General features: G+C 41.0%; 1 protein-coding gene across 1 annotated transcript in view; it reads right to left on the minus strand.

The window, feature by feature from the left end:
- Brwd1 (bromodomain and WD repeat domain containing 1) overlaps positions 1-27,233 on the minus strand; it is a 90,714-nt gene that overhangs the window by 52,414 nt on the left and 11,067 nt on the right. Inside the window, exons 5-15 of the mRNA XM_034514781.2 lie at positions 24,225-24,375; positions 22,254-22,352; positions 21,780-21,940; positions 20,507-20,728; positions 17,341-17,441; positions 16,103-16,173; positions 15,222-15,322; positions 11,614-11,654; positions 10,549-10,647; positions 8,031-8,181; positions 6,733-6,867 (exon numbers count right to left, since the gene is read on the minus strand). Coding sequence (XP_034370672.1) covers positions 6,733-6,867; positions 8,031-8,181; positions 10,549-10,647; positions 11,614-11,654; positions 15,222-15,322; positions 16,103-16,173; positions 17,341-17,441; positions 20,507-20,728; positions 21,780-21,940; positions 22,254-22,352; positions 24,225-24,375 — 1,332 coding nt within the window. The remainder of the gene's footprint in view (positions 1-6,732; positions 6,868-8,030; positions 8,182-10,548; positions 10,648-11,613; positions 11,655-15,221; positions 15,323-16,102; positions 16,174-17,340; positions 17,442-20,506; positions 20,729-21,779; positions 21,941-22,253; positions 22,353-24,224; positions 24,376-27,233) is intronic.

Consider the following 27,233-nt stretch of genomic DNA (forward strand, 5'->3'; position numbering starts at 1 on the left):
GAAAATAAAGGGGCTTCCTTCATTTCACGGGTGAATGGTATTTACTTTTATTGTCTTAATAAGAAGCCATATCCTCTTATATATTGGTAAATAATTAGAGAATTAGTTAAGTAATTAGAGAAGCAAAGTTTAGTATTTGAAAATGGAAGTTAAACCGAGTTCTAATGAACAAGACAGACACTGGTAACCCTCAAGGTCGCATATGCTCAGCTCACACGCCTACACTGCTCCCTCACCTTGCTACAAACTCCCAGTATTCATGAAAGATGCTCTATGTGTGTCGAGAATGAGAATTCTTTCAAACTCTTTCCTGTTTCACCTGTGATCTACATGAATTCAGCATCTCAAAGTTACAGGTGATTGAGGAATGAACCAGCACAGCACCATGCGATAGGTTTCTAGATCTAATTCTCCAGTATGTTTGCTCGGTGTTGGGGTTCTATACAAGAGAAAGAGGGACAAAGCAGCCAGATGTGGTGGCACATGCCTTTAAATCCTAGCACTCTGGTACAAAGAGGCAGGCAGATCTGAGTTTCGAGGCCACCCTGGTCTACAAAGTAAGTTTCAGAACAGCAAAGGTTAGTATACAGAGAAAACCCTGAAAGTGTGGGGGCAGGGGAGAGTAGTGTGCCCCCCAATTATCAGGACAAGTGTATATCTATGACCAACTGAGCCAAAAAGGAGATGACATCCTTTCTGCTATGCTGCATATTAATTAATACAGGCTAGCAAATATGAAATAAGGTTGTTAAAGAGCTAATAAGACCACTCAGCAGGTAAAAACACCTTTGATTAAGGTTGACAACTTGAGTTTTATGCCTGGACCCACATGGTAGAAGAGAAGCCCTGACCTCCACATCCTCTGACCCCATGTGGACACTGTCAAAGGCATGCTCATGTACATACACAATACATAAACATGCCTATGACCCAACATACCTGCCAATACCCACTATTAAAACATGGGAACACAATACAGTACCACAAGCCTTCCTTCCAGTAACTACCCAGCACAGTCTACCTCTTATGTCTATCCCTGGCTGAGAACTCCAATCATAGCAAACTAGAGGAACGTGGTTGAGGGCAAAGAGTCTCAGAATGGCAAAGGTACTACCACACACGATGGCTAAGCCACACCAAAAGCATTCCCAGGGCTGTGCTCTGCAAGAAGTTTTCCCAACTGAGAAATCCAGCCTAATCCAAAACAAGGCAAACCTGAGTTCTGCCTGATGTTTATATGTCCTATCCCATAGTGAATCCTGGTGAGATACAAGCTGCAATTCTTCTACAGAACTTAATAATCCAGTGTCCTCCACATCTCTCAGGTATATTATGTATTTAGGAAATCCTTTTCTGTCACTAAGGAACAAGCCCATGTAGTATTCAGTATTGGACAATCAAAAAAAATCAAAGGCATATAGGTAGTTGAGGGTGGCCTTGCCAGGCATCAGTGGAAGTGGAGGGCCTTGGTGCCTGAAAGTTTGGATTCCCTAGTGTTGGGGAACTTAAGAGCAGGGAGGCAGGAATGGGAGGATAGTGGGAGCACACCCTCATAGTAATAGGAGGAGGGAGGATCGGGTAAGGGGCTTTGGGGGGAATCAGAAAAGAAGTAACATTGAAAGGTAAATAAATAAAATATCCAATTTTTAAAAAAAAAAAACCAGGTAATGAATGGGTCTGGCAATTGTAGTCGAGCAGTGACACTTTTTGTCAGCAATTTATTATGGGGATTTCGTATAATCCTCAAGGAGAAGGTACTGTGGAGGAGGCCCATGGAACTTTAAAAAGATTGGTGAGACATACTGTTGCTGAGACAAAGAATGATGCCAACCTGTGAGCTTTCTGAGTGCCCTGACAAGGGTGACTGGGGAGCTGTATTGGACATATGTTCCTGACCCACCTTTGCTTGACTATAACCCAGATGGGACAAGTTGCCTTGCCTCAAGTTTTTAGACCTTGTGGGATAGAGAATCGAAAGGAGAAACTATGTCTCTTGTATTCTTCTTAAAGGTGCCCAGTTATTAGGACTCAATCATGTACTGGTCTAGAAATCAATCCCATTTGGGAACTAACAGTCTACTTTTGGAAGACTGGATCTGGACTTTGTTAGAGACATATTTGGAAGCTAGCTGTAGCTCGCTATGATGTTAAGATAGCAAGAGATAATGTTGGGACAGGATCTGGATTTCAAACAAGGATTAGTGCATGTTTTAAAGCTCTTTTAATTGTCAAGCTAAAATTGGTTTTGTCTCTTCTACAGCATTTGTTGAAAGTTGCATTGACTGTATAATTTCCAATTGTGTTAGTGTATTGAAACCTGGCATGTCTCTTACGGGAAGGGGGGCGCTGTCTGTCAACCAGCTTTTGTCTCACTGCCCTGAGTATCAGAAAACCTTGATTCTCTGAAAAGAGCTTGAAAGTGCTGAAAGAAGTGAGTTAGGCTTTGAGCAGAAGCAAGAGGGTAGCAGGCTTGATTATTGCTGGTATAACAGCTTTAATTCCATTAATTGCTATCACCACTGCTTCTGCAATAATATTGACACAAGGAGTTAAGACAACTATTTTTGTTAACCATCTAGAAAAAAAAATGTTACTAATGTATTGAGTATACAAAGGGATTCATATAGGTATCTGGAACAATGAATGATGCTCTATAACCCATTCAAATTATCTGAAGAAGGTTCAGGGTTCAAGAGTTAGGAGCCATCCCAAGTGTCATGACAAATATCACTGGAGTAGTGTTACTTTTGAAATTCACAATGATTGTCATTATAATTAGAAAAAAGTATTCCTGTAGGATATTTGGCATAATCCTAACACCTCTCTGGGTGTGTTAACTTTGTATAGCGAGATTATAAATTTAGAGAACGCTGTTCTGTTGACCTTTGATGCTGCAGATAATGCTGATAAAATTATCCATGGCCTGAGCTCAGTATTACCATTTTGGACAAACCTCGGGAATGGCATATATACCTTGATCAGGCTAGCCCTTCTTGTCCTGGGAATACTTTTATTCCTGCCCATAGTGTTAAAGCTTATCTTTAACAACATCAACATGATGGCAGCCAAAGTACATGGCTTAAACCTGAAAATGAACCCCCAAAGTTATTAACAGGCTGGAAAGCCAAGGATGAGTAAGATTCTGCACAGAGCCTTACCAACCTAAGACAGAAATGCATTGCCTTTGATAATGGATATTTCATGATCAGTAAGGAAGGCATTCTTGGCAGAAGGACCTAAGACAGGCTCAGTCTTGTTAACAAAATAAAAAAGGGGGAGAGGTGGAGAGCCTTTGGGGCTGCTTGGCAAGAAGCTGACATGGGCCAAGGACAAGGAAAGGGGCTGCTTGACAGGAATATGACATTGGCCAAGGACAAGGAAGTAGGCTTCAAGCAGGATTCTGAGATTATACTAGAACAAAGAAGTAATTTCAGGTAGGAGTCTAAATTGTAGGCTACAACGAAGTAGTAATCTCAGGTAGGAATCTAAATATTAGGCCAGAACAAAGAAGTAATCTCAGACAGGAATCTAAATTTTAGTCTAGAACAAGGAAGTAGGCGCAGTACTCTGGTCATCCTGATAAGCCTTTAGAAACAGTAATCACGGGAGTGGGTTTAATGCCTTGCTTTTTCTTTGACTATTTGTGTTTATTGCTTGTTCCTCGACTATTTGCATCTATTGTATTGCTAGACCCTCAACCTAGAACTAACCTTATTACATGCATGTAATCAAAATGGTATAAAAGCATAAATGAAGAGGGGGTATAGGATACGGGGTTCTAGGGAGGGGAAATAGGTAAAGGGGATGACATCTGTACTGTAAATAAATATCCAATTAAAAAAAAAATCAAAGGCCTTGTGGCTGGAGAAACGGCTCCCTGTTTTAAGAGTATGAGCTGCTCTTCCACAGAATAGAAGTTCAGTTTATCAGCACCCTGCTCCTCAGAGAAGCCAAGTTCAGGTCCAACACCCACATCCAGCTGCTCACAATTGTTTGTCACTCCAGCTCCAGGCAATCTGGACACTGTCTCATGCCTATCCATAGGTATCCAAACCCACATGACCAACAGGAAGACAATGCTTTAGAGGCCTTGTCAGACAAAGTCAACTATGCTTTTGTTTAGGAATTATTCACATCTATTTGAATATATTTTTGCTTTACCAAGTTAAATTCAAAATACAATATTCTGGAGCCAGCCACAGTTATGTACACCTTAAATATTAATCCACAGGAGGCAGAGGCAGGAGGATCTCTTATGAATTTCAGGCCAGCCAGGTCCACATAGCAAGTTCCATTGTCAGCGAGGGCTACATGAGACCCTGTTTCAAAAAACAATGTTCTTATTCTTACTAAGTCACTATAGTCTACCTAAACATTCCATTACTGTAGTTTTCTTGTATGGTAACTTCAAATATAATCTCTTGTGTGTATCTTGAGACAGGGAGTCATACTGCAGTCTAGGCTCAAATGAAACTCACTATTAAAGTCAGGCTAACCTCACAATCCTGTCTCAGCTCTCCGAAATGCTCTTGCATTGTAAGTCTTATTACAGGTGTGAGCTACCATGCCTGGATCAAATGTTAAAGTCCTTACCAAGTTTTGAAGATGTACTTTTTAGGGTTTGCAATTATATGTGTATGAGAGGGAGTGGTTGCACACTTGAGTACAGCACCCCAGAGAAAGCTAGGTAGAGGGCAGTCAACTTATGTTCTCTTCAAGAAGAGTATGAACTAACTATTGAGCCATCTCTCCTGCTCCGCCACTTTTACTATGTAGTTCTAGGTGTCCTGGAACTTACTGTGTGGACCAGGCTGGCCTTGAACTCAGAGATCTGCCTACCTCTGCATCTCAAGTGCTGGCATTAAAAAGGGTGAGCCTGACCAGTTTTATACATTACTGAAGAGATGGAACTTATACCCACACAGAAATTGTTCATGGTTTAGGTGTTTTTCCTAATATCTGGAATACAGAGACAGTTTCAAGAGATACCTAAACACTGTAGTTTAATTGAGCTATCTGAAATTTAATGCTAGTGAGTAAATTATTCCATCTTAAGGTATTAAACTATTCAGAGTGCCAGGCATGATGGTGTATAGAGCTTTAATCCCAGCACTGAAAAGGCAGAGGCAGGTAGTCTCTGAGAATTGAAAGCCTTCCTGATCTATAGAGTTCCAGGACATGCACGACTATATAGGGAAACCCTGTCTCCAAGAAACAACCCACACCTCCAACACACAACCCCCAACACACACAATAGACAGCTTAGCCTACTTTGTGAGCTCTAGATCACCAAGAGACCTCGTCTCACAGAGAGAAGATGGACAGTGCGCTGAGGAACAAGCAATCCTGAGATTGCCTTCTAGCCTACACATGCATGTGCATGTATGCATACACACAAAATCTTACTTCACTATCAATGATACAAAAAGACTCAAAACAATACAGTGGTACATAGTTTAAAAGCCTAAGACTCCAAGAAGAGAAAATTAAGTAATTTATTTTCATGCCTGATAATTTGAATTCACATTTACAAGTATGGAAAGCTTTCAAGAGAATGAAAAATAAAAAACCACCAAATTCCTCAGACACGGACAACAAATGAAGAGTGAGCCGGGTGTGACATGCTTGTAACCCTGCGTGAGACGAGGAGAAAGGCAGGAAGATGAGGAGTATTTGTAGGTACAAAATAGATACATTAGAATTAAACATATCTTATATTGGATAAACCTGGTAAGTACCATTTTAACCAAATACATATCAGGTGCCTAAGACAATGTGTGAGAAAACTGTCACTCGGTTTTTTTTTTTTTTGCATTTAAAAAAAAAATCTGTGTAGAAAAATTCTAAGCAATACTTGTCAATAAAAAAGCCGATGGCCAATGAGCTGAGGCAGAAAATGGTGGGACACTGGTCTGAAAAGAGAGGGTTCTGGTAAATACAGAGAGGCATCGGAGATTCGCTCGGGAGCATGGAGGAGAGGGGCATAAATGAACAGGTAGCTAAACTCAGGACAAAATAAAGAAGGGATTTGTCCCCAACTTGAAGCATCAAGTTTGAATGGGTTAAGTAAGTTACAAGCTCGTCAGAGAATGGCGTCTGCTCACAGCTTCTGATAACTATCTATTGCTCTGAAAGGCACTGGAGCAATTAATCTAAATAACCTGGATTATCCTGCCTTCCCTCATATCACAGATGTGTCATAAACCCTACAACAGGATCCTAATGTGGTTCTATAATCTAACAACTGCCCCATGTTATACAGGAATCTAGACCAACAGGGCTGGAGATGACTTGGAGGCTAAGAGCCCAGGCTCTTCTTCTAGGTGCCGAGTGCTCAGTCCCCAGCAGCACCCACATGGTGCACACATCACATCATCTGTAACTCCAGTCCCATTAGATAACCACCTAAATCCCAGTTCCAGAAAAATCTGCTGCTGCTGCTTTCTAGACTCTGTGGGCACTACAGAAACACCCTACACAAGCAAACTATCTGCACACATAAAATAAACTTTAAAAAAAATAAATAAACACAATGAAATAAACATAGAAATAAAAAGCTATCTAGGTAACTTCTGAGCATCTAATGAATTTTAAAAAAATGTCACATACATGTGGTATTAGACACTCAGTAAGCTTCACCTACCCTTGATTTGTATAAAAGTTGCCATGTCAATTAACTTCTGCTAACTCTCATGATCCATAAAAGCACAAGTAAAAGCTCACTTCACTTACCATATTAAAGTAATGCTTCATCTTGATGCCTTTTGTAATATCCCATATAAATATGCTGCCATCGTGTCCTGCAGATAACATAATTCTGGAATCAAAGGGATGTGTCTCCAAAACAAACACTTCATCAGCATGTCCCTTTATTCAACAAAGTCATAATATTAAGGACAGTCTGCAAGTTATACGTTGGAAATTTTTTTCAAGTCATAGTACATAAGGGTTTTAACACTACAACAATGATTTATACATGTATATAAAATTTCCCAGTCATTTGACTCACAAATCAAACAGTTTATTCATTATATTCATAACATCTATGTTATAGTTTCAAAGAAAAGAGTAAAGAACTCTGATTTAAAAGTTTGGGAGGGTGCTAGAAAAATGGCTCAGTGCTTGAGTGGGTGTGCTGCTCCTCCAGAGTTCAAGTCCCAGGACTACTGTCTGTCAGCTCCATAACTCTAGCTCAGGGCAGAGCCTCTGCACAGTAACACATAATTACAAATAACAGTAAGTGAATACATTAAAAAAAAAAGGTTCAGGGCACCAATGATCCCCTGAGTTTGAAGACAGGCAGTTTATTTATAGAGAGTCACAGAATAACCATGATTGTCTCAAAACCAAAACAAAAAGTTTAAGGTCCTCTGAGATACACACCAACTTGAAAGCCAAACCAGGACTGTTTCAAAAAGTTTTAAAATTCTGAGCCAGAAATGGTACCACATGCACAAAGCAGGCAGAGACAAGTAAATCTTTTGAGTTCAAGGCCAATCAGGTCTGCAAGTTCCAGGACAACCAGGACTACACAGATCCCCAACCACCCCCCCAAAAAAAATATTTATTAATTTAAATAAATTAAATTTTCTGGGGCTAAGGGCTAAAAAGATAGCTCTGCACTGTCTGCTCTTCCGGGGGTCCTGAGTTCAATTCCCAGCAACCACACAGTGGCTCAACCATCTGTAATGAGATCTGATGACCTTTTCTGGTATGTCTAAAGAGATCAACAGTGTATTCACACATAAATAAGTGAATTAATTAATTTGTTAATTAATTAATTCTGGGGCTAAAGAGATGGTTCTGTGGTTAAGACACTTATTCTCAATCCAGGTTTGATTCCCAGAACTCACACAGCAGCTCACAACTGTCCAACTCTAGTTCTAGAGTGACCTGTCGCCCTCTTCTGACCTTTGTGGGCATCAGGCACACACAGGACACACATACACACATGCAGGCAGAAGAACACTGATAAAAAAAAAATTAGTAAAATAAATTTAAATTTCTGACTATCATGCTAAAGTACCTACCAGTAAGTTATGAAGCAGCTGTCCAGTGTAGGAACTCCACACCTTGAGGACATGATCGTTCACAGCCGTGACCACAGTGCTGTCATCCTGATTCCAAGCAATCATTGTAACTTTGGGTTTCATAAATCTTTCTTCTTCCGAAGATGTGTCTCTAACAAAGCAGAGACACTGTGTAAACTCATTGAGGAGGAAACAGATCACACAGTACACAGCCTCTCGTCGGTATGAACACAGCAAAGAGACTCCTGAGGCCAGATGGAGCTCTGCTGACAAAGCGCTTCTCACAATCAGGTCCTGGGTTCCATCACAGTGGTGAAAAGCCTCTCTCTAACTCCAGTAGGGAGAAGAGGAGAAAGGAGACTCTTCCAGGTCATTCTCAACTACATGAGCTCAAAGGTCAATCTGTGCTACATGAGACCAGAAAGATAGGGGGAACAGAGTGCAGGGAGGAATTCACCTATTTATCATCCCACAACAAACTACTTGGAAATGGGGTATGGAACCTGTTTCTCCAGAGAAGACAAGGAGAGAATCCTAAACTGTTAACAATGTAGAAAGCGAGCTGAGCCATTGCTCTCTGCTCTCACTATGAAAGTAATGGGCTTCCTGTTTTCAAGTCTTTGCCATCTCAGACTATAATCTGAACTTGTGTACCAAATAAAGCCTAGCTCACTTTGGTTGGTTCTGTGGGGGTATTTTATCACAGTGACACAATGAAACTAAAGACAAGTCCTTTATAACAGGTACCTACATGAGAACAACAAAAAATTACCCAGACAAAAGAACAAATAATATATGCTTTTCAAAGAGCACTGATTCTGCCTTTTTGTTTAGTTTTGTTTGATTTGGGGAGGTGGGGTACGATAGGGTCCTCTCTATGTAACCCTGGATGCTCTGGAACTTGCTATGTAGACCAGGCTGGCCACAAACTTACAAAGTCCCACCTGCTTCTTCACTGCTAGGACTGAAGATGTGTGCCACCACAACCAGCCTCAAAGCCACTTTGTAAGCTACAATTTCACCTTGCGAAGTTTCCAGGTCAGCTCAAATTTTTAAAAAATTTAGTAACAAACTATATTTGCTTATTATGCTATCCAATCTCCAAGAAAGCTTCTACTCTTATTCATTTACTTATGTATATCCAGAGGAAGCAGGCAGCAGTAGCAGAAGATCTGTCTCCTTGACAAAATCTAGAATCACTTGGAAGAGTCTTGTTGAGAGACTGTTTATATCAGGTGAGCATGAGAGCATGTAAGGACTGCCTGTATTACCGTAAGGCAAGGATCACTGGCCCACTGTGGACAGCATCATTCCCTAGGCAAGGGATCCTGAGCTATGTTAGCTTAGAGAAGATTCTGGGGTTGAGCTACACACAGGCATGCATTCACTCAGCTCCCTGCTCTTGACAATGGGTGTGAATAGCTGGTTATAGTTCCTGCCAGCATTTTCCCATAATGGACTGTAGGTTATAAGCCAAAGGAACCCTTTCTCCTATATTTGTGTCAGGGTAATTTTTTTAATCCAGCAACAGAAAGGAAGCTACCCAGAAATATACAATCTACCCAGCACCAGAGGTAAACATAATGATCCTGTAATCCCAGTGCCCAGGAAGTGGAGACAAAAGGATGAGTAAGTAGAGTTCAGTGCCAGGCACTCCACCTTCAAAAGAAAAAAAAAAAAAGGAGGAAGGATGTGGCTGGAGAGACAGCTCAACAGAGTTCGGGTCTCTCTTACAGAGCAGTCACCTGAGGTCTGTTCCAAGCACCCTATGTTATGTTATGGGCCTCTCACTCCACTCCAGATCTCCAGCCTACACAGGTGTGCATATGCAGAAGCACATTCTGCCCTCTACCCTCCAACCCCACACCCAGATAAAAAAATAAATTCTTTTTAAAATCCTATCTTTAGAAATGTAAATTTGAAGCACTGGAAATACTTAATTTGGTTGGGGTCTTCCCCCCCACCCCACACACACACAGATTTTAAATTCAAATCCTGAAAATAATGTAACAGTAAAAGTACAAAATGATAGTTAATTCTGTATGTACCCGTAATACTTATAGACAAGGAGACTATGAAGACTCTGCCTAATCACAATAGGTTAATCAAAAGATGAGTTCATGGAAGAATGACAGGCGGCCTTATGGGAGGCAGCAGGTCACTGGGTGTAGGTCACAGGGCCTACATCCTGTCCTAGGCTTGTCCTCTATTTTCTGCTTGCTCTGCTCTGCCACATCCTCCTTCCATGAGGTCTGAGACCCTCAAACTATGAGCCAATACAAGTCCTTTCTCCTTTGACCAAATTTGCTAGAAAACTAAGTAATAAATATATAAGTGCACTTTCCTTCATTCATACAGTTCTGAGATTGAAGTATTTAAAAACACAAATCAGTACACTTAGAAGACAGTTATTCATCATATATGAGGCATATTAAACTCTTCCATCAAAATTAATATCGTATGTATGAGTGACACACCAACAACTCACCTATGTGTAACAAACAATTCAATGACTTACCCTGAGATCCTGGCAGCCATGTCCAGTAAAATGCTTCTCCATTCCAACTGTTCAAACCTCCAGATCCGTGCTGTTCCATCTCGGCTACCACTTAAGAACCTTGAAATATTCAGAAAAATCTACTCAAATGCTAGCTAACAAGTACCTCAAGTGAAATAAAAACTTTAAAGTACCTATCCTGGTGAACATGAGCTACATATGTTATTCAAAGGTCAGATTATTCAGGACAAGGCTAAATGGGGGAAACTCTGACTTACTATTGTTTGCATGACACACTACAAACTCAGTTGTTTCACAAACACATTGAACTTTAGAAAAACAACGTAATACAAGAGGAGAAAATAGACCCTAAAGGGGAGGGGGAGAGAAAACGTAAAGATGTCGGAAGATTAGCAGTAGCACAGACTCTATCTTAAGCCTGTCCATTTTAAATTCTAACTCAACAGACACTGAAATATAAATTATGAAAATCAAGGTTTAAAACTGCACTGTGGGAAAGAAACCAGCCAAATCCTACAGGCCAGAAGGTAGCTGTAATATAGGATACCAAATACTTGTTCCTGTGGGTTTTACAATTTTTCTTAACCTACTCCACACATAAAAAAAATATCTTTCTTGCAATTCCTTTTTCGGGAAATCAGCTTCTGGTTAAGAGGTGCTCCTGGTTACAGAAGCAGCAGGCACGGGGCTCTAACATCTCACTCATCATGTCTACTCAATCCCTGTCTGCTGATAAGCACTGCAATGCACAAGATCAAAGCAATGTAGTTCACAGTAAGGAATGATGGTTTGCTAAGATTTCAATGTCAGAAAACATGTGGGATGGCTATAGGGTTCAACGGCAGAATACTCCCCTACCATGCACAAAACAAGTTCAAGCCCTAGGACCAACCACTACCAAGCTTGAAAGGTGATCCAGTCATTTCAAGTGCCAAGATATGTAATTATAAACAAATAAAAATGCAACTGTAGAGAACAACAGTAAGTAGAAAACTATTTAATAGTAGCAGTAAGTAGTGTATTTTATTTGCCTGAAAACATACATAAATGCAAGTGAAAACTTACCGGTCACCATTGTTACAAAACTGGATACTATCAACTTTGTCCTAAAGGGGAAAAAGCAAATATGAAAACTAATAATGCTATGTATTAATACACTGAACAATTTTGTGACCTAACACAAAGCACATTGGGGGCCAGTATGGTAGCACATGCCTTTAATCCCAGCACTTGGGAAGCAGAGGCAGGTGGATCTCTATGAGTTTGAGACCAGCCTGGTCTACAGAGTGAATTCCAGGACAGCCAGGGCTACATAGTCTCTTCAAGTCTGCATAGCCTTGATGGGGACAGGGCCAGCAGATGTGGGCCTCCATAGACATCAGGCTTGTTTATATAATAATGTACATATTTTCATGTTCCCCCAAGGACTGTTCTCCCTGTTAACATTAGTGACTCTATGATAAAATAATTAGAGACAGCATGAGTCCAGGAGGCAAAGGTGTGGCTAATTTCTCAGCAAAATGGTAAAACACTGGGACAGCCCTTAAGGCTGTAGAAAAGAACTCTAAAAACACGAGTTCAAAAATATATAATTTCTCAACTATGCAAAAAATGCAATAAAAATTGTATGAGGGGCTTCACAAATCTAATCAAACAAAGGCAGCTGCACTATGAGCTAGCTTATCAGAAAGATACAAAGACAGGCAGATTCATTCCTGAGTTCAAAGTCAGCCTGGGACACAGCAAGGTTCGGCCCAGGTGTGGTAGAAATGGTAACTCAGGAGGACAGGGTCCCATTCAGCTTAGCTTCTGTGCTTAACAGAGGCAGGCAGAGCTCTGAATCCTTTTGCGATGTTAAAAGAATATGTGCTTGCTGTTTCCTAAGAATTAAGGGGCTGGGGTCACAGGATGCTGATTCTTTGGATAATCAAAAGGAAACCTGAAGTAAAAGACTGGACTGATATGTAACATAGAAAACTGACTGGGCTTATGATCTACAGGAGATAAGCTGTCCAGAGAATTTTTTAGAAAAGAATAACAAGAGAGAAAACTCCTTGGAGAACTGTCTCAAGCAGAACAAGAAGAGAGAGATGTCTGGAGATCACCAGAGGAAGCAGATGGGGGGAGGGGAGGGGAGGGGAGGGAACGGGCTGAAAAGCTGTCTCCAGCAGAACACAGGCCACTAGCTTGGACCCTTGCCACTTCCAGAGCCCCTCTCCAAGCCAAGGCTGGTCCTTGGCAAGTCTCCAAAAAAAAATAAACGCATTAGTTCAACAGCAAGAAATTGAGTTTGGCTGATCATTCTATCTACATGTATCACAGACTCTGATGAAGGAAAAGAATACAGCACTTTATGTACAAAACATGTTCTCCTTTAGCATGACCTAAACCTATTTATTAAATAAACTCCCTAATAGAGACTGTTTTCCATAAAACCTCAGGACTAGTATTTGATTCCTAAGGCACACACGGTGTCTCACAACCATGTGGGTAATTCCAGTTCCAGGGAATCTGACCCTCTTCAGTTCTCAAAGAGCACTAGGCACACAAGTAATTCAGAAACATAATACTGCTATGTATAAATTTAATTTTTAAATTTAAGGTGAAAGTGTTTCTTACTGTGTGTGTAGCATGTCTGAATGTGCATGTATATATTCATCCCTGTACAATGTATATGACAGTCACAAGTAGATAGGTGTCTTCCCTACCCATCTCTACCTTACATTTCTGAGTCAAGGTCTTTCTAAATGTGTTAAAGGGAGCCCAGGATGGGCTGTGTGTTTCCATCCTCCAGCAGGGGTTTTGCATTGGGGTCCAAACTCAGGTCACCATGCTCAGATAATAAGCACTTTACCCATACACCTTAGGAGAACTTCCCACTAAAGATAACCTAGTCCTTGATAAATATTCCAAAATACTGACAGCTAGCTTACTAGACATTCACAAAACAACATTCTAACTGCATGAACTTGGTTAGAATAATAGATTAGTTTTGATATAAATCATTGAGATGATCATATTCAAGAACAGGGCTAAAGCTGGGGCAGTGCTAGTGCTTGCTTCTTAGTCCCAGCACTCAAGAGGCAGAGCAGGTTTCAGGCCAGTCTCTTTATTTTACAAAGTGAGGACAGCCAGGGCTACACAGAGAAAGCTGGAAGGTGGGGTGTTGGGGGCAAGTAAAAGCTAAAGGACCTGGCAATGTCCATCTGAGCTGTCAGTGATCTCCCTCCATTTAAATGTAAATACTATCTATAAACAAAGTACAGAATGAATAAAAACCATCCTGTACCTGAACACTTACATTCTTACTTGTTCTGAGCACAGGGCAGCCTCCAGCTGCTCGATCTGTAGTTAAGCATGACCCTGTAGTCCTTATCCTCTTGCCTCTACCTCCCAAAAACCAGGACTATAAACACAATATCCAGCTTTGCATTTAAAAAACATACAAATTCCCTACAATTTATTTAATGTTTTAGCTGTGCAATGTGATTCAGTAAAAGCTGATGAGACTTATCACTGGGAGGTGAGGGGAGCAGTGAAGCATTAGCCAGCATGTGTGTCACCCGGGGTTCAATCTCCAGCACCAGGCAGAAAAAATATAAATGAGGACATCTCAGACTTCATACTTCAACGTGTAAATACTCTGTAGACGACTGCAAGGCAACAGTGTCTTCTGGACACAGCTGGCAGCTGCACACAGGAGCACACAGCAGGTATAGTATGCACAAGACTTACCTGTTCTAGTCCAAGTCAGACCAAATCCCAGCATGGACGGGGAAGGGGGAGTCCACCACAAAGTCCCACCTCTAGCAGAGGAGCCATTAGCACTTGTTAGCTGGGAGGAGAAAAGGTCAGCCTTCTCTTCAGGCATACCCTGGGAGGCTGACCACACTCACTCCAGTAAGAAGGCCATACTCTAAGAATATCTGGGCAGCATAAACTTGGCCTTGATTGAGGGTGGAAGATGCCAGAAAGCTGGGTGAGCAGAGTTACAGAGGGCATGGTGGCGAATGAATATGATCTGAACATGTACAAAATTCTCATAGAAGAGAAACAGAGAGACAGACTAGATAGATGATAGATTAGACAGTCACAGATGAACTCAAACTCTCATCATTTGTCTCTACAAGTAAGTAGAGTAGGACTGGAAAAACAGCTCCTCATTTAAGAGCACATACCGGTCTTTGAGATAGCCCACCCACATGGAGCAGGCTCACAACTGCCTGCAACTCCAGCTCCAAGGGAATCTAATACCCTCCTCCCTCTGGCTTCCTCTGACATCTGCACACCACCCACCCCACAGACCCACACCTACACATGCACACCAACCCACAGTCCCACACACACACACACCACACAACCCACAAACCCACACCTACACACACACAATTTTTAAAGAGAAGGAAAATCAGTAGGGCAGAGTGGCATGCAGCTATGATCCTAAGAGCAGCATGCAGTTAATGATCCTAGCACTCAACAGGCTGAGACAGAAAAATACTGAGCTTGACAGTTCCATGAACAAAGGGAGACCAGATCTTGTCTCAGAAAACCCAAGGGAAAAATCTTTAAAAAGTAATCTGTTCAGCAACAACAACCCAGTTAAATTAATAAAATTGGGCTTAGAAGTAAAAGAATTATTAACCATATTCAGAATTTTAAAAATAAATGCTTACAGTGTGGCTTTCAAGTTCAGCGATTTTTTCAGGTGCTTCGAATCCCAAAAAATACATTCTGATTACATGATCAGTACTACCTGTAGCTAAAAACATACCACCTGAAATAAAAATGTTAAAGTTTAAAATACGTACTTTGCAATAAATACTCCAACAAAACATACTTCTATACACACAGTACAAAGTTCTCTTACTGGAAATTAGAGTTATTGCCACAAATCCAACCTCCAGCTCATTAGGTAAGCTTATAGAGCTGCACTCTTGGCTTTGGTGAAAGTCACCCCTACTAGAACACTCCCTGTCTCTCTCAGCTTTACTGAGCAAGAAGAGGCAGCACCACACTGAGCATCAGTGCCCTAAAGACCAGGGACAAAGCAGACGTCTTCTGAGCAGATGCTTCAGTGTAGAGCTCACCTGTGACATTGTCACTTCCTGAGGAAAATACATCGGGCCTAGTTTACAAAATTTGCCAAACAAGTCCACTGGACAAAAGAATAGGGGTTATAATTTTGTCAAGATTCTGTGTTAAATATAAACAAATTTGAAGTTATGCAGAATATAAGAAACAATATCCTACACATGGCCACATGACATTCTCTGACTCCATGAGCCTCCTTGCATATCAATGACTGAATACTGATAGGAAAGGGGAAGAAAGGGAGTGAGGTGGCTTCACATCATCTCCTTTGTCTCAAGTTTGTCTTTGCTCCCTTAAACCAGTACTTAAAAATCTATATAACAATCTACATCAAGTACAGAAAAAAAAGAAAGGTCATTGTAGGTCATAGCTAGTAATATGAACAGAAGCCATCTGGCTACCTTCCTGGTTGAGTAAATGCCAATTTAAACCAAGGAAAAGCAAGCATCAAGTATGATCTTACCAACACTAAATGAAGAACACAGCATCTGAACACCAGGCCTTGGCTTTTCCGTGAACTTCAGGGGGCGTGGACTTTAAAAGAAGATGATATGCCTTTAGAATACATGATAACACACTTAATTAGAGCACTGGAGGTTTTTCTATGATTATGGAGTGTGCATGATGTGTGTCCATATGGGTGCACACATGCCATGATGCACTCACAGAGGTGAGGACCATTTTCATGAGTGTCTTCACCACCACGACAGGGTGGAGCTCAGTCATCAGTTTCCAGAGCAGGAGCTTTTACCAAGAACCGTATCACTGGCCCTAACTACTGCTACAGGCTTAGCATATCGACATTACTAACAGCTTCTTGTGCTAGAGATCCAACTCAACCAGTAGGCGACTTGCTTGCCTTAGATAAACCAGAGTTTGGTCACAAACACGTTTCTGTGAGAAAGTCTTGTCAACGGAAAGATTTTAGAATCCAGCTCTTCCTCACATATGACAAAATACATCTCAGTAACAATCTTTAACTTTCATAAATAATACTGAAGTTGGAGGCTAGGATATATTATAAATTCAGATAAAACATATACTACGTGCATATAATCTCAAGATTTGTTCACCAACATGGTAACAAAAACAGATATATATAAAATCTCCCAATTTAGTTCAAGACATCCTCATAAATTTCTGCCCCAGTGTAACAAACTTTTAATCCCAGAGGGGCAAATGCATCCCTGTTGAGTTGGAGGCCAGCCTGATCCACACAGCAAGTTAAGTAAGCCAGAGCTATGTATTGAGACCATTAAAAAAAAAAAAAATCTAAATATTTTACAAGTTCCACACAAACTGAATATAGTATCAGATTTTAAATTTAAATAAATATTTTTGCTCCTCAAGCCCATTACTACACTAGGTACTGAGTATTCACAAGCCCATTACTACACTAGGTACTGAGTATTCACAAGCAGCTTGGAGCCACTACTCTCCAGCAGCAAAGGTTCTTGAATTCTGTGCTACTGTCTGAATTTCTGACTCCACACTTAACTCTCCATTTCTTTGTTTTAAATCCACATCTATTACTTGAATTTGCTCACGCAAAGGTGAGCTATAAAGCCCTTTAAGCTTCTCTGTCACAGTGAAAGTGATGATGTAAAGCACATGCAGTAACAAGGTCAGGAGAAAAACATCTAGCTGGTCCCATCATTATATTACAGAGGAGAAACCACCGCATATAGATAGCTCACTCACCTGAATTTCAAGGACTCTAAATCCCACTGCCAAAAGCAAACAGTGCCATCAGCACCGGTAGAAACCATGTACCGCTGAGGTCCTTTGGCCATTGGGCTAAACTGAAAGTCAAAAACATGTATGAATCTTCCAGAGTTTCTCCTTAGTTTACAACTTAGCAGTTGCCTCAAGCTCACGTCAACCAACATGCTAAGAAAGTAAAGCACAAATTCAAGCTGTAGGTGACATCAGTGAGAACTCTAAGAGCACACGTTAAATCACATGTGGTTCTGATGAATTTTCAATATAAGTAAACAAGAACCAGAAACCAAGTCTTGATCTGACATGGTCAAGATCCAGTTTTAAGATACTAGAAGCATGCCAGACCTGAGCTTCAACACCTCATTAGACCCAAGTACAAGACAAAGGTAATATCTTAGATCTGGTAGGAAGCAACAGGTGGTATGGAGGTGGCAACACAAGAGCACATTCTGAATAACATCAGTGACTTATACACCTTCGAGAATACACAGAGGCTAAAGAAAACACCAAGTTCTACTCAAACAATAAAAAGTGTGCTAACCAACTAGCCAGCTGGACAATGGTGGCACATATCTTTAATCTCCAGCACCGCAGAGGCAGGTGCATCTCTGTGAGTTCAAGACCAGCCTGGTTATAGGAGTTCCAGGGTTACATAGAGAAATCCCATCTTAAAAACAAACCAAAAGAGAGAACTTGAAACTGGGCTAAAGAGAGAAAACACAAAGACAGAAGGCTTCCTAGGCCCTGAGCCCAATAAAATACTGACACTGCAGTGTCTACAGAAATGTTCTTACATCACAGGGATTCTGCACCAAACCTCCAAATACACAGTTGGCTGCCCCATTTCCCTCTCCTACAGCTCTGCTAATCCTGCCTGGACTGACACACTGGCTTCTAACAGCTCTATGGCAGTGCTGCAGCTGCAACCAACACTGCTGCAGCTGCAATTACTGCAGCTATCGCTACTTTGCATACTCGGTTAGCTCTTAAGTCACTATGTAGCCCATGAAGGTATCTTATAGAGTCTCATACTCCTGAACACTGGACTTAGCAAGCAGTACCCCCACACAATCTGCACTTTAAAATGTTTTAACTGTGTGTGTGCACAGTCCACACCCAATCTGCACTTTCTAATGTGGGGTGTGTGTGTGTGTTGCTATATAGCCCAGACTGGCTTTGAACTCATGACTCTCCTATTGGCATTAAAGACCTATGCCACTACACAGAGCTTCTACCACTGAGCTATTAAATCAGCTATATATTTAACTGCAGAGTTTGCCTCTGCTTCTGGTTCAATGGTGGAACTGCTTCTGCTTAGTCCAACAGGATGTGTAAGCACAAGCCATCCAACGCAGACTGAGACCATGTATTCCCTGATCCCCGTTCTGCTCTACTGCTCACCACTGCATGGCTCCTGTCCAGTGAAGTTTGGATCTTATTATTAATATTTATTTGCATTTTTCTCTAATATTCCTTTTTTATGCCTTATGTTTGCTTGTCTCTAAATGAAGCAACTTATGCTTTTAGCCTGCACCAGATTGGCGATTACTGATCCAGGTGAACTGAGATTGTTCGAAGCTGGGCTCTGGTTTCTGTAAGGCAGATATATTTCTAGATCATCCTTACTTCTAAGATGAAACTCTTCTGATTGTGACAGCATTGTTCTTATTTTATCAAAACCCTATAAGGAGACTGTAATTTTTACCCTACTGCCCTTAACCCATGAATCTATGTCAGACACTTAACTAAACATCCCCACTAACTCAAACACCTTTTAACACACAACCTCTCTTCTGTACTTTCGTTATTTATTACATCTTGACCAATACATACACCAAAAGTTTTGGCTTTTGAATCTCTGTGCAGTGTTTCTAGCAATTTTAAGGTCAGTCCTATTGAGCCAATGGTTGTAAAGTGGTAATCAATGGATTCTAATGTACACTATCAGATATGCTGTGCTTTCTGACAGAGAGCTGGCGTCTCAAGCTGATGTTCTCCATGCTACAGCAGTACCATAGCCAAGAATTCTCAAGGCCTGGCACATGTGTATTAAAACATAATCCCCACACTGTACTCGGTGCTTAGCAAACCAAAGCTGTACAAGAAAATGGAACCAACTCTGTACTTTACACCAAATTCAATTAAAGGCAGCAACATGTCATCAAAAGCCTCACAAATCAGCTAATGATGTGAATCAACTTAAGAAATGTGATTAAACACATAACACTCAAAGGCTGGGTATGGTGATGCACTCTTTAATCTCAGCACTCAAGAGGCAGGGGCAGGTGCATCTGAGTTCCAGGACACCCAGATCCTGAAGGTTCCTTCATGAATACCAGAGTACCACTGCTCTGGCAGAGAAAACTGACTAATGAGAAACACAAAGCAAAGTGGGAAGCAACCCAAGATGCCATCCGCAACCTCCACCAGACCACAGCTGACTGGCCCAGGTCCCAGCATGGAGAACTGGCAGTGGAAAGTGAGGACTTGAGTGTCTTTCAATTCTACAACAAGCTCTTTTTTTATTTCCAACTTTAACTAAATAAAACTACTCTATTTGCATGACAACTGCCAATTTTAATGTTACCAAGTAGGTTGTTTTTAAAAGAATTAGGCTTTAGAATTATAAACTGAAACAGTTACAAAAGAACCTGACACTAGCAGAATTTGTATTAGATACAACTTGAAATGGTCAGGAAGGGCTACTTTCCACTTATAAATTTAATAAACTCAATTCCACAAGTTTTAAACAGAAATATAACATTGGCAGTTTGTAACAGGCAAATTCTCATCCAATTCATCCACTGAGCAGTCAGTTGCCCAGAAAGCCCCGCCTCCTTATGTGTTGTTATTCTGTAATCTGTAGAAAAATCACCAGAGCAGGAGATGGCCCAGGGGTCAAGAGCGCTCACTGACTCACTATCCTTATAGAAGATATGGGTTCAATTCTCAGCATGCATAGGGCTGCTTCTAGCCTGCATGGGCACTGCACACACAATGGTGCACAGACATAGATACAAGCAAAACACCAATAAAATAAATTTAAAAAAACAAACCCAAGTTTTTAAAACACTATATAATCACATTATCTTACTATTTCTCAATTCCAAAAGTTAAGTTTTAGTGTCACTAGGCTATAGGTTACCTGCAAAGATGTAATTGACCCCGTGTGTCCTTGCAGCACAGCAACTGGGGCGCAAGTCCTCAAGCACCACACCCTAATGATCTTATCACAGCTTCCTGCGGCAATCAGTGTGTTCTCGTAGTTCACCGCCATGTCTGAAATCTCTGCAGAATGGCCTCTTAACGTAGACAACAAGCGGCCGTTATGTGTTGACCAAATCTTTACCAAGCAATCATCTGAACCCTAAGAAAAAGCAACACCCCAATACAAATGTTAACACAGCATCCATTAAACTCAAATAGGGACCCCACTACTAACCTCTCCCCTTCCAGCCAAATACTGAACTACAACTATCAGCAGAACACGCAGGAGATAGAAGTATTTTTCAAGCAAAAGGTCTACATAAACACAGTGTCTGTGGATCAGATTCCTCCATCATCTATTTCCACAAGTTCTCTTCCAAGAACGCAGTGGGTCCCACCCTAAGCTCCTGTTCCCAATACCAGCTGCAGGAACCAGCCAGATCACCAAGCTACAACATCAACAGTTTGACAGATCCAGATTACTAGGACCAGACTACACACAGTAGTGGGGAAAGCACCCTCGTTTCAAATAAGCCAACAAGAGTCTCAAACTTGGAATCCCCAACCAGGCAGTGCTCATCATTTAACAGACTAAGTATGTTTTGGTCCACTTTAAAATTTTTTTTCTCCCTAAAAACACTGGAAATATCACTCTACAGTTTTCAAATAAGCACTTGACCACAGAAAGGCTGTTTTATAATGAATCTGTTTTCCCAAATCTGTGATTAATCTATGTAACCCTAAGTCATCACTAATGAGCTAAGAATTCTGTTGGGAGGTGAGGAGAAATTTTTTTCTTGATATACTTAAGATTAATCTTGATGTAACTTAACTCCTTAAGACTCAAATAGGCTAAAAGAGAAATGTTTAGTTTTGTAATTTCTATTATTTGAAAACAGACTCTATATCCAACAGAGCTGGAGAGGCAGTTCCAGTTACTTTGTAGCTGGGTAGATCCAGCAGCCCTCAAAACTCACTGTCACCTCCTCATCAGCTATACAAGATTCTTCAATGTTCTGGAACCACCATTCTCAAAACAGCCCAGACCAGTTTCTTCGTCACTTGAAATACAAACTGAAACTACGCGACGTTAGGCCCTGCAGCAGATCTAACAGACTGCCCGTGTTCTTTCAGATGCAGCAGAGTCCCTGAGGAAGAAGGCTACATAGCACTGCAGGTGGAATCAAACCGAGGTTAAGAAGTTAACTCACTGTAAAGATTCTATGTCCTGTCCTATCAAATGCTACACAGTACACAGCAGACAGATGTCCGAGGATCCTCCTGTGCATCTTTATGTGCTGGTACATAGTTCCTGGGAACGCTGTGCTGAAAGTGGAGCACCCTGTGAGCTGCTTCCCTCGATGTATCTCCACTAGGAAATAAAAACAACATGGTTAAGGGGCCGACACGTTAAAAACTACAAAGATCCCCAAACAGTTTCTGGAGGGTAGAGTAAGTACATCTACTTGAGAAGCCAAAGGACTCTCCGTTCTAATTCTACTGTAGAACATAACCACTATGGTCTTTTTCAGTTACTTTTAATTCTCTTACGTCGACAAGGAATTGACATTTGGTATGTATTACTACTGCAGTTAACATTCTACCAGGACTTCCACAGCATGTACAAAGTCTTCAGGATAATGCAACAAACAGTTTTGGGTACCTCATAGGCCAACCTCACTCACCAAGACTCGGTGGGGGGCCATAATTCACGGGCATTTCAGGAGGTCTTCCTCTGTGAAGAGCAGCAAAGGCAGAGCCCTTCCACACTGTGTGCCTGCAGTCTTTAAAATGAATTTTAGATACACATAAAATCTTGAAAGTTAACCCAAAGAAAGATTTTTTAGAATACTTACGTATATTTAATAAACTCTTTATTCAAGTTTTACCAACTAATATACTAATATACAACAGAAAAGCCTGGGAGGTTTATTATACTATTTCTGAGGGAAATCTTGAAACATCTCAGATACAGCAGTGACACAGCACAGCACTTTACAGTCCACCAAGTGCTTTCCACATACATCAGCTCATGGAGTCCTCACAACAACCCTGTGAGGTAGGTGTTTCTGCTAATTACAAATGAGGTAACTGAGGCTCACAGGTTCCAGGACCTTTCAAGAGATCCATGTCAATTACTTGTAGGGACTGTAATACTGAGTTAACTTTATTTTCCAATACAAAATACCATACAACGTTAAAATGAGCAGTCTCATCACAACTGACCCAGTGTCCAAAAGTGGAGAATTTTAAGAAGATATTTTGATGTATCTAAAAATCTTTGACTTGACTCATTTCGTTTTAAAATCTGTTTGCTTGCCTTGAGCTCATTAGGAAGAATTGACCAGTTCAAGTTAAATAGCTTCCCACTTTAAGATGAAGGCAGCTCTTCAGAGAAGAGCACATACACAGGGTTTGTGTGAGCCTTCTAAAGCTGCATCCCCACCGATCTAAGGAACCGCCGCACTAAGGAAAGTACCTGCCCCGACTCGAGGTCCCAGAAGAACAGAGGCCAACACATAGACCTTTTGCTCCACTCCTGCTACACAAGCCCCTTGTGCAAAAGGGAGAGGCATCGGGCTAAACCTCCACTGAGCAGAGCTCAGCTGCCCCTAACTGACAGGCATGCCGTGTTTCACATGAATAGAAGGAAGGTGTCCTCTGGCACCAGCACAAAACAGAGCAGAAACAGGGCCTCGCTGAAGTCTCTTCTGAGAGTTCTCACACAGGCAGGCCTCATCACAGAACAACTCTGAGCTTTAGCTTGATACAGGAGAAAGGAAATGCACTACCCAAGCAACAGCAGTGAAACAACTGACTACACAAGGATTACAAAGTGAACAGGGACAGGTTCCTGATTAGAGCCAACATGGCAGGGCTATCAGGCACTAAGAAACAACTAAGGCTGGCAGGAAGCCAAGCAGGGGTGCTCTTTCTCAGTCAGGCTTTGTACTTCTGGAGCATCTAAGAGGTAGCATCACATCAGCAACAGCTCATAACAGAAATAATCATGATGGAATTGAAGTATGCTAACATCAGAACCAACACACGTGCCCATTAGCAGTTTAGACACATGTACATACATACAGCTTATCACACATAGGTACTTAGTCTAAGTCAGTTATATGAAGCTAACAGAAAAGGTATAGCAGTTCCAAACATTTTGCTAGCACATAACTTAGCAAAAAGAAAAAAAAAGGTAAAAAAATAAAAGAAATCATGCAAGTTTACATTTTTGGTGCATGTTTTTCAAGCTGCTACTGTATTAAAAAAAAAATCACTTCTCCTTATGACAAAGGACTTTCAGAATCTAAATATCAAAAGAAATAATCTAGAATTTAAAGAGTTTATTAGACATATACAATTACATCCATTGAAGTTATGAGTGAGCTACAAAATGGAAAAACTAAGAACTCACATTGATAAAACCTCAAGCACATCTTAAATTCAAGCTTTTTAGCTTAACGTCTACATCTTTTTAAGTCTTTGAAATGGAGAAGGACCCACTAAGCACATGATAAAATTCAACACTCTATACTAAAGGCAGAGAATGTATAGTCCATGGCATTACATGACCTTCCACAGTGCTTCCACAGCTTCACAATCATAACATAAGCTACTAATACAAAGCAGAACACGTCTTCAAATTAAGGTACCTTTTGCTGTTCGTAGCAAAGACTGCCTTCCCGCACCAAGCAAAGAAGTGACTCGTGAAATACTGGGCGGAACCTCTTTATCCAGCATCGGGCCGATACGCTGGCAGATCTGTAACAGGTGGTCAGGAGCCACATGCTTGTTGGACAAGACCTGGTTGGAGAGGTAAGTTTTAATAACATTGCATACAACAGTACTCAAACACTATTTATGATAGCCAGTTAAAATGTGAAAATCACACTGAAAACTGTAAAACATAGTAAGAAAACTTAAAAAGTAAACTGTCTAAAGTCTAACCAAAATTTTCCTTACAAAAATTGACAATTTTTGATGTCTGTATCTCTGTCTGTCTCTGTCTGTCTGTGTCTCTCTCTCTCTCTCTCTCTCTCTCTCTCTCTCTCTCCCCTATTGTTGTTGTTGTTTTGGTTTTTTGAGACAGTATTTCAATGTATGACTCTGGTTGTCCTCAAACTCACTCTGTGTACCAACCTGGCTTCAAACTCCGAGATCTTCCAGCTTCTGCCTCCCAAGTACTAGGATTAAATATGTGCACCTAGGGCATGATTTTATTCTAATACTTAAATGCAAATGACATAGAAAAGCCACACCAACTTTGAAAAGGGGCAAACAATATTCCATTTCAAGACTTGTTACAAAGGTGCAGTACCATAGCCAGACGGTTAGAGACAGATAAACCCATGGGAGGAACTGTGTGTGCCCAGAAAGAGACTGACTTGTTTCTAAAGCACTCATTTATGACAAAGGTGCAAACTCGAATCAGTGCAGAAATGGCTCCCAATAAATGGCACTGGAATAAAAACATTTAACGTTTACTTTTTGCTGTGGTTGCATATGTAGGAATGCACATGGGCCAGCTGAACAGCAAGCAACACTATGTACAAATGAAAACTTTAGATCTAGCATAACAATGTACATGGCAGATATAATCATATACATTTTGAACTCATCACTGATAAATTACTGCTATTCTGGACTTTAAACAACTTTCACACTGGTAAGAGAATCGAAATGCAGCAGACCAAGAGAAACAATACAAAGTACCCATCTAATTAAGAACTTGTATCTAGAGGAGATGAAAAGGGCTCAGGTCAGAATTTGCAGCAGTACTCAAACAACACAAAATCCAAATACTACCCAGCACTCATCTTTAAGAATCCAACTGTGCAGATATCACCAGAAAAAGGTGACCAGGTGGCAAATGGGTGTCAAGACACAGGAAGAGCAAAGCACCAAGTCAAGTGCCAGCCACTAGGGTCCATGCTATTATCAAGAAGACTGGCCTGGCTAGCAGTGAAGACTGGCCAGAAGCAAAAACTACTCTGACACTTGTAATCCTAGCACTTGGGAGGAAGAGGCAGAAGCTCAATCCCATAATCAGCTACACAGCAAAATCAAGACCACCTTGAGCTATCAGACTCCATCTCAAAGAACAGAGGCAAAACAAAGCTGAGAAAAAGAACATACGAAGAAACTTCAGATGGGTACACATAAGGTACTAGAGCTTTTGAAAACAGTACAGCCACTCCACTCCTAGGTATCTGGTAGTATGTAAAACACATACTCATGAAAGGAGGCCCATTAATGTTCTCAATGCTTTAAGATATCTGTGTATAACTGTTTTGCCTGCACCTGTGTGTTATGTGCATTCCTTCAGACTAAGAGGGAGATCTCCCTAGAACTTGGGTTAAGGATGATTGTGAGTTACCAAATGGGTGCGGGGAACCAAACCCCCAGGCTTCCACAACAGCATCAAGTGCTGTTGACCACTGAGTCACCTCTCCAGGCTGTACATGAATACAAAAGCTTCTTTTCAATTAAGGTAAAAGCCAATTTCTAGAAACAAATGAATAAATACCTAATACCAATATAATATTTAGCAATAAAAACAAATTATTAAGCTAAGCACAGCAGCTTACACCTATTATCACACTTGCAAGGCAGAACTCATGTTCAAGATCCAGAACAGCCAGGGTTACAACACACTTTTTAAAAGACCAGAAGAGATGATTCCACAACTCTGCACATGTGAGCAGCACTAGTTAAACAGTGATGCTCGACCTTCCCAATGCTGTAGCCCTTTAACAATTCTTCATGCTACCGTGAGCCCCAATCATAAAGTCATTTTGTTGCTCCTGTTATGAATCATAATGTAAATACCTGATTATGCAACCCCCAAAGGGGGTCAAGACTCGAAAGTTGAAAACTCATGAAATAAGACTCAGTAGATCACTAAGAAGCAGCAAAGAGGTGATCATGGTAGTCAGAGAGAAGTGGGAGAGGGATCTAGGGAAGTTGGGACATTACATACATTCATTAACATACCAAAGAACAAAGAAACTCTTCAATAATATACAGACAAGCTACAACAGACAAGCTACTGCAGTCAGAGACTATCAGAATGTATGAAGGTGCCAGTAGAACTCTTCACTGTTTTCACTGTGTAACAACATTCTACTTTTATCAAAGTCCACACCTAAATCGAATCATTAGGCAGAACGTTAACTATACTTCAATAAGATAAGCCACAAAAACAAAACACAAAGAGAACTGTAACTTAACATATGGGGACACCCACCATTAAATGACATGAATGCATCTCAAATAAAACTAAATGTATGTATGTATACATAAATGTATGTACATGTATAATAGGTACACACACATACACATATAGCAGGCCTTGAATTCATCGATCCAACTGCCTTTGGAATTAAAGGTATGTGGCACACACACCTCCCACCCCCGTCCTTTTTTAGAGACAGTCTCACTCTGAGCCTGGCTGGCCTAGAACACCACACCCCCACTGTTTAAAGGCAGCCTTGCTCTGGGCCTAGCCAGCCTACAGCTTGTTGGCATGTCAGCTGGCCTTGAATCTGAAGGTCTCCTATGCAGGGATTACAGCTGTAGGTTGTAGTAGTGGATTGGAGGCTGCGGGCTGGGCTGCCTGTTTGGGGAGGTGTTGTTTACAACTCTCAAGATTTAACTCAGAG

Source organism: Arvicanthis niloticus, chromosome 12 (assembly GCF_011762505.2).
Source record: "Arvicanthis niloticus isolate mArvNil1 chromosome 12, mArvNil1.pat.X, whole genome shotgun sequence".
Lineage (NCBI taxonomy): Eukaryota > Metazoa > Chordata > Mammalia > Rodentia > Muridae > Arvicanthis > Arvicanthis niloticus.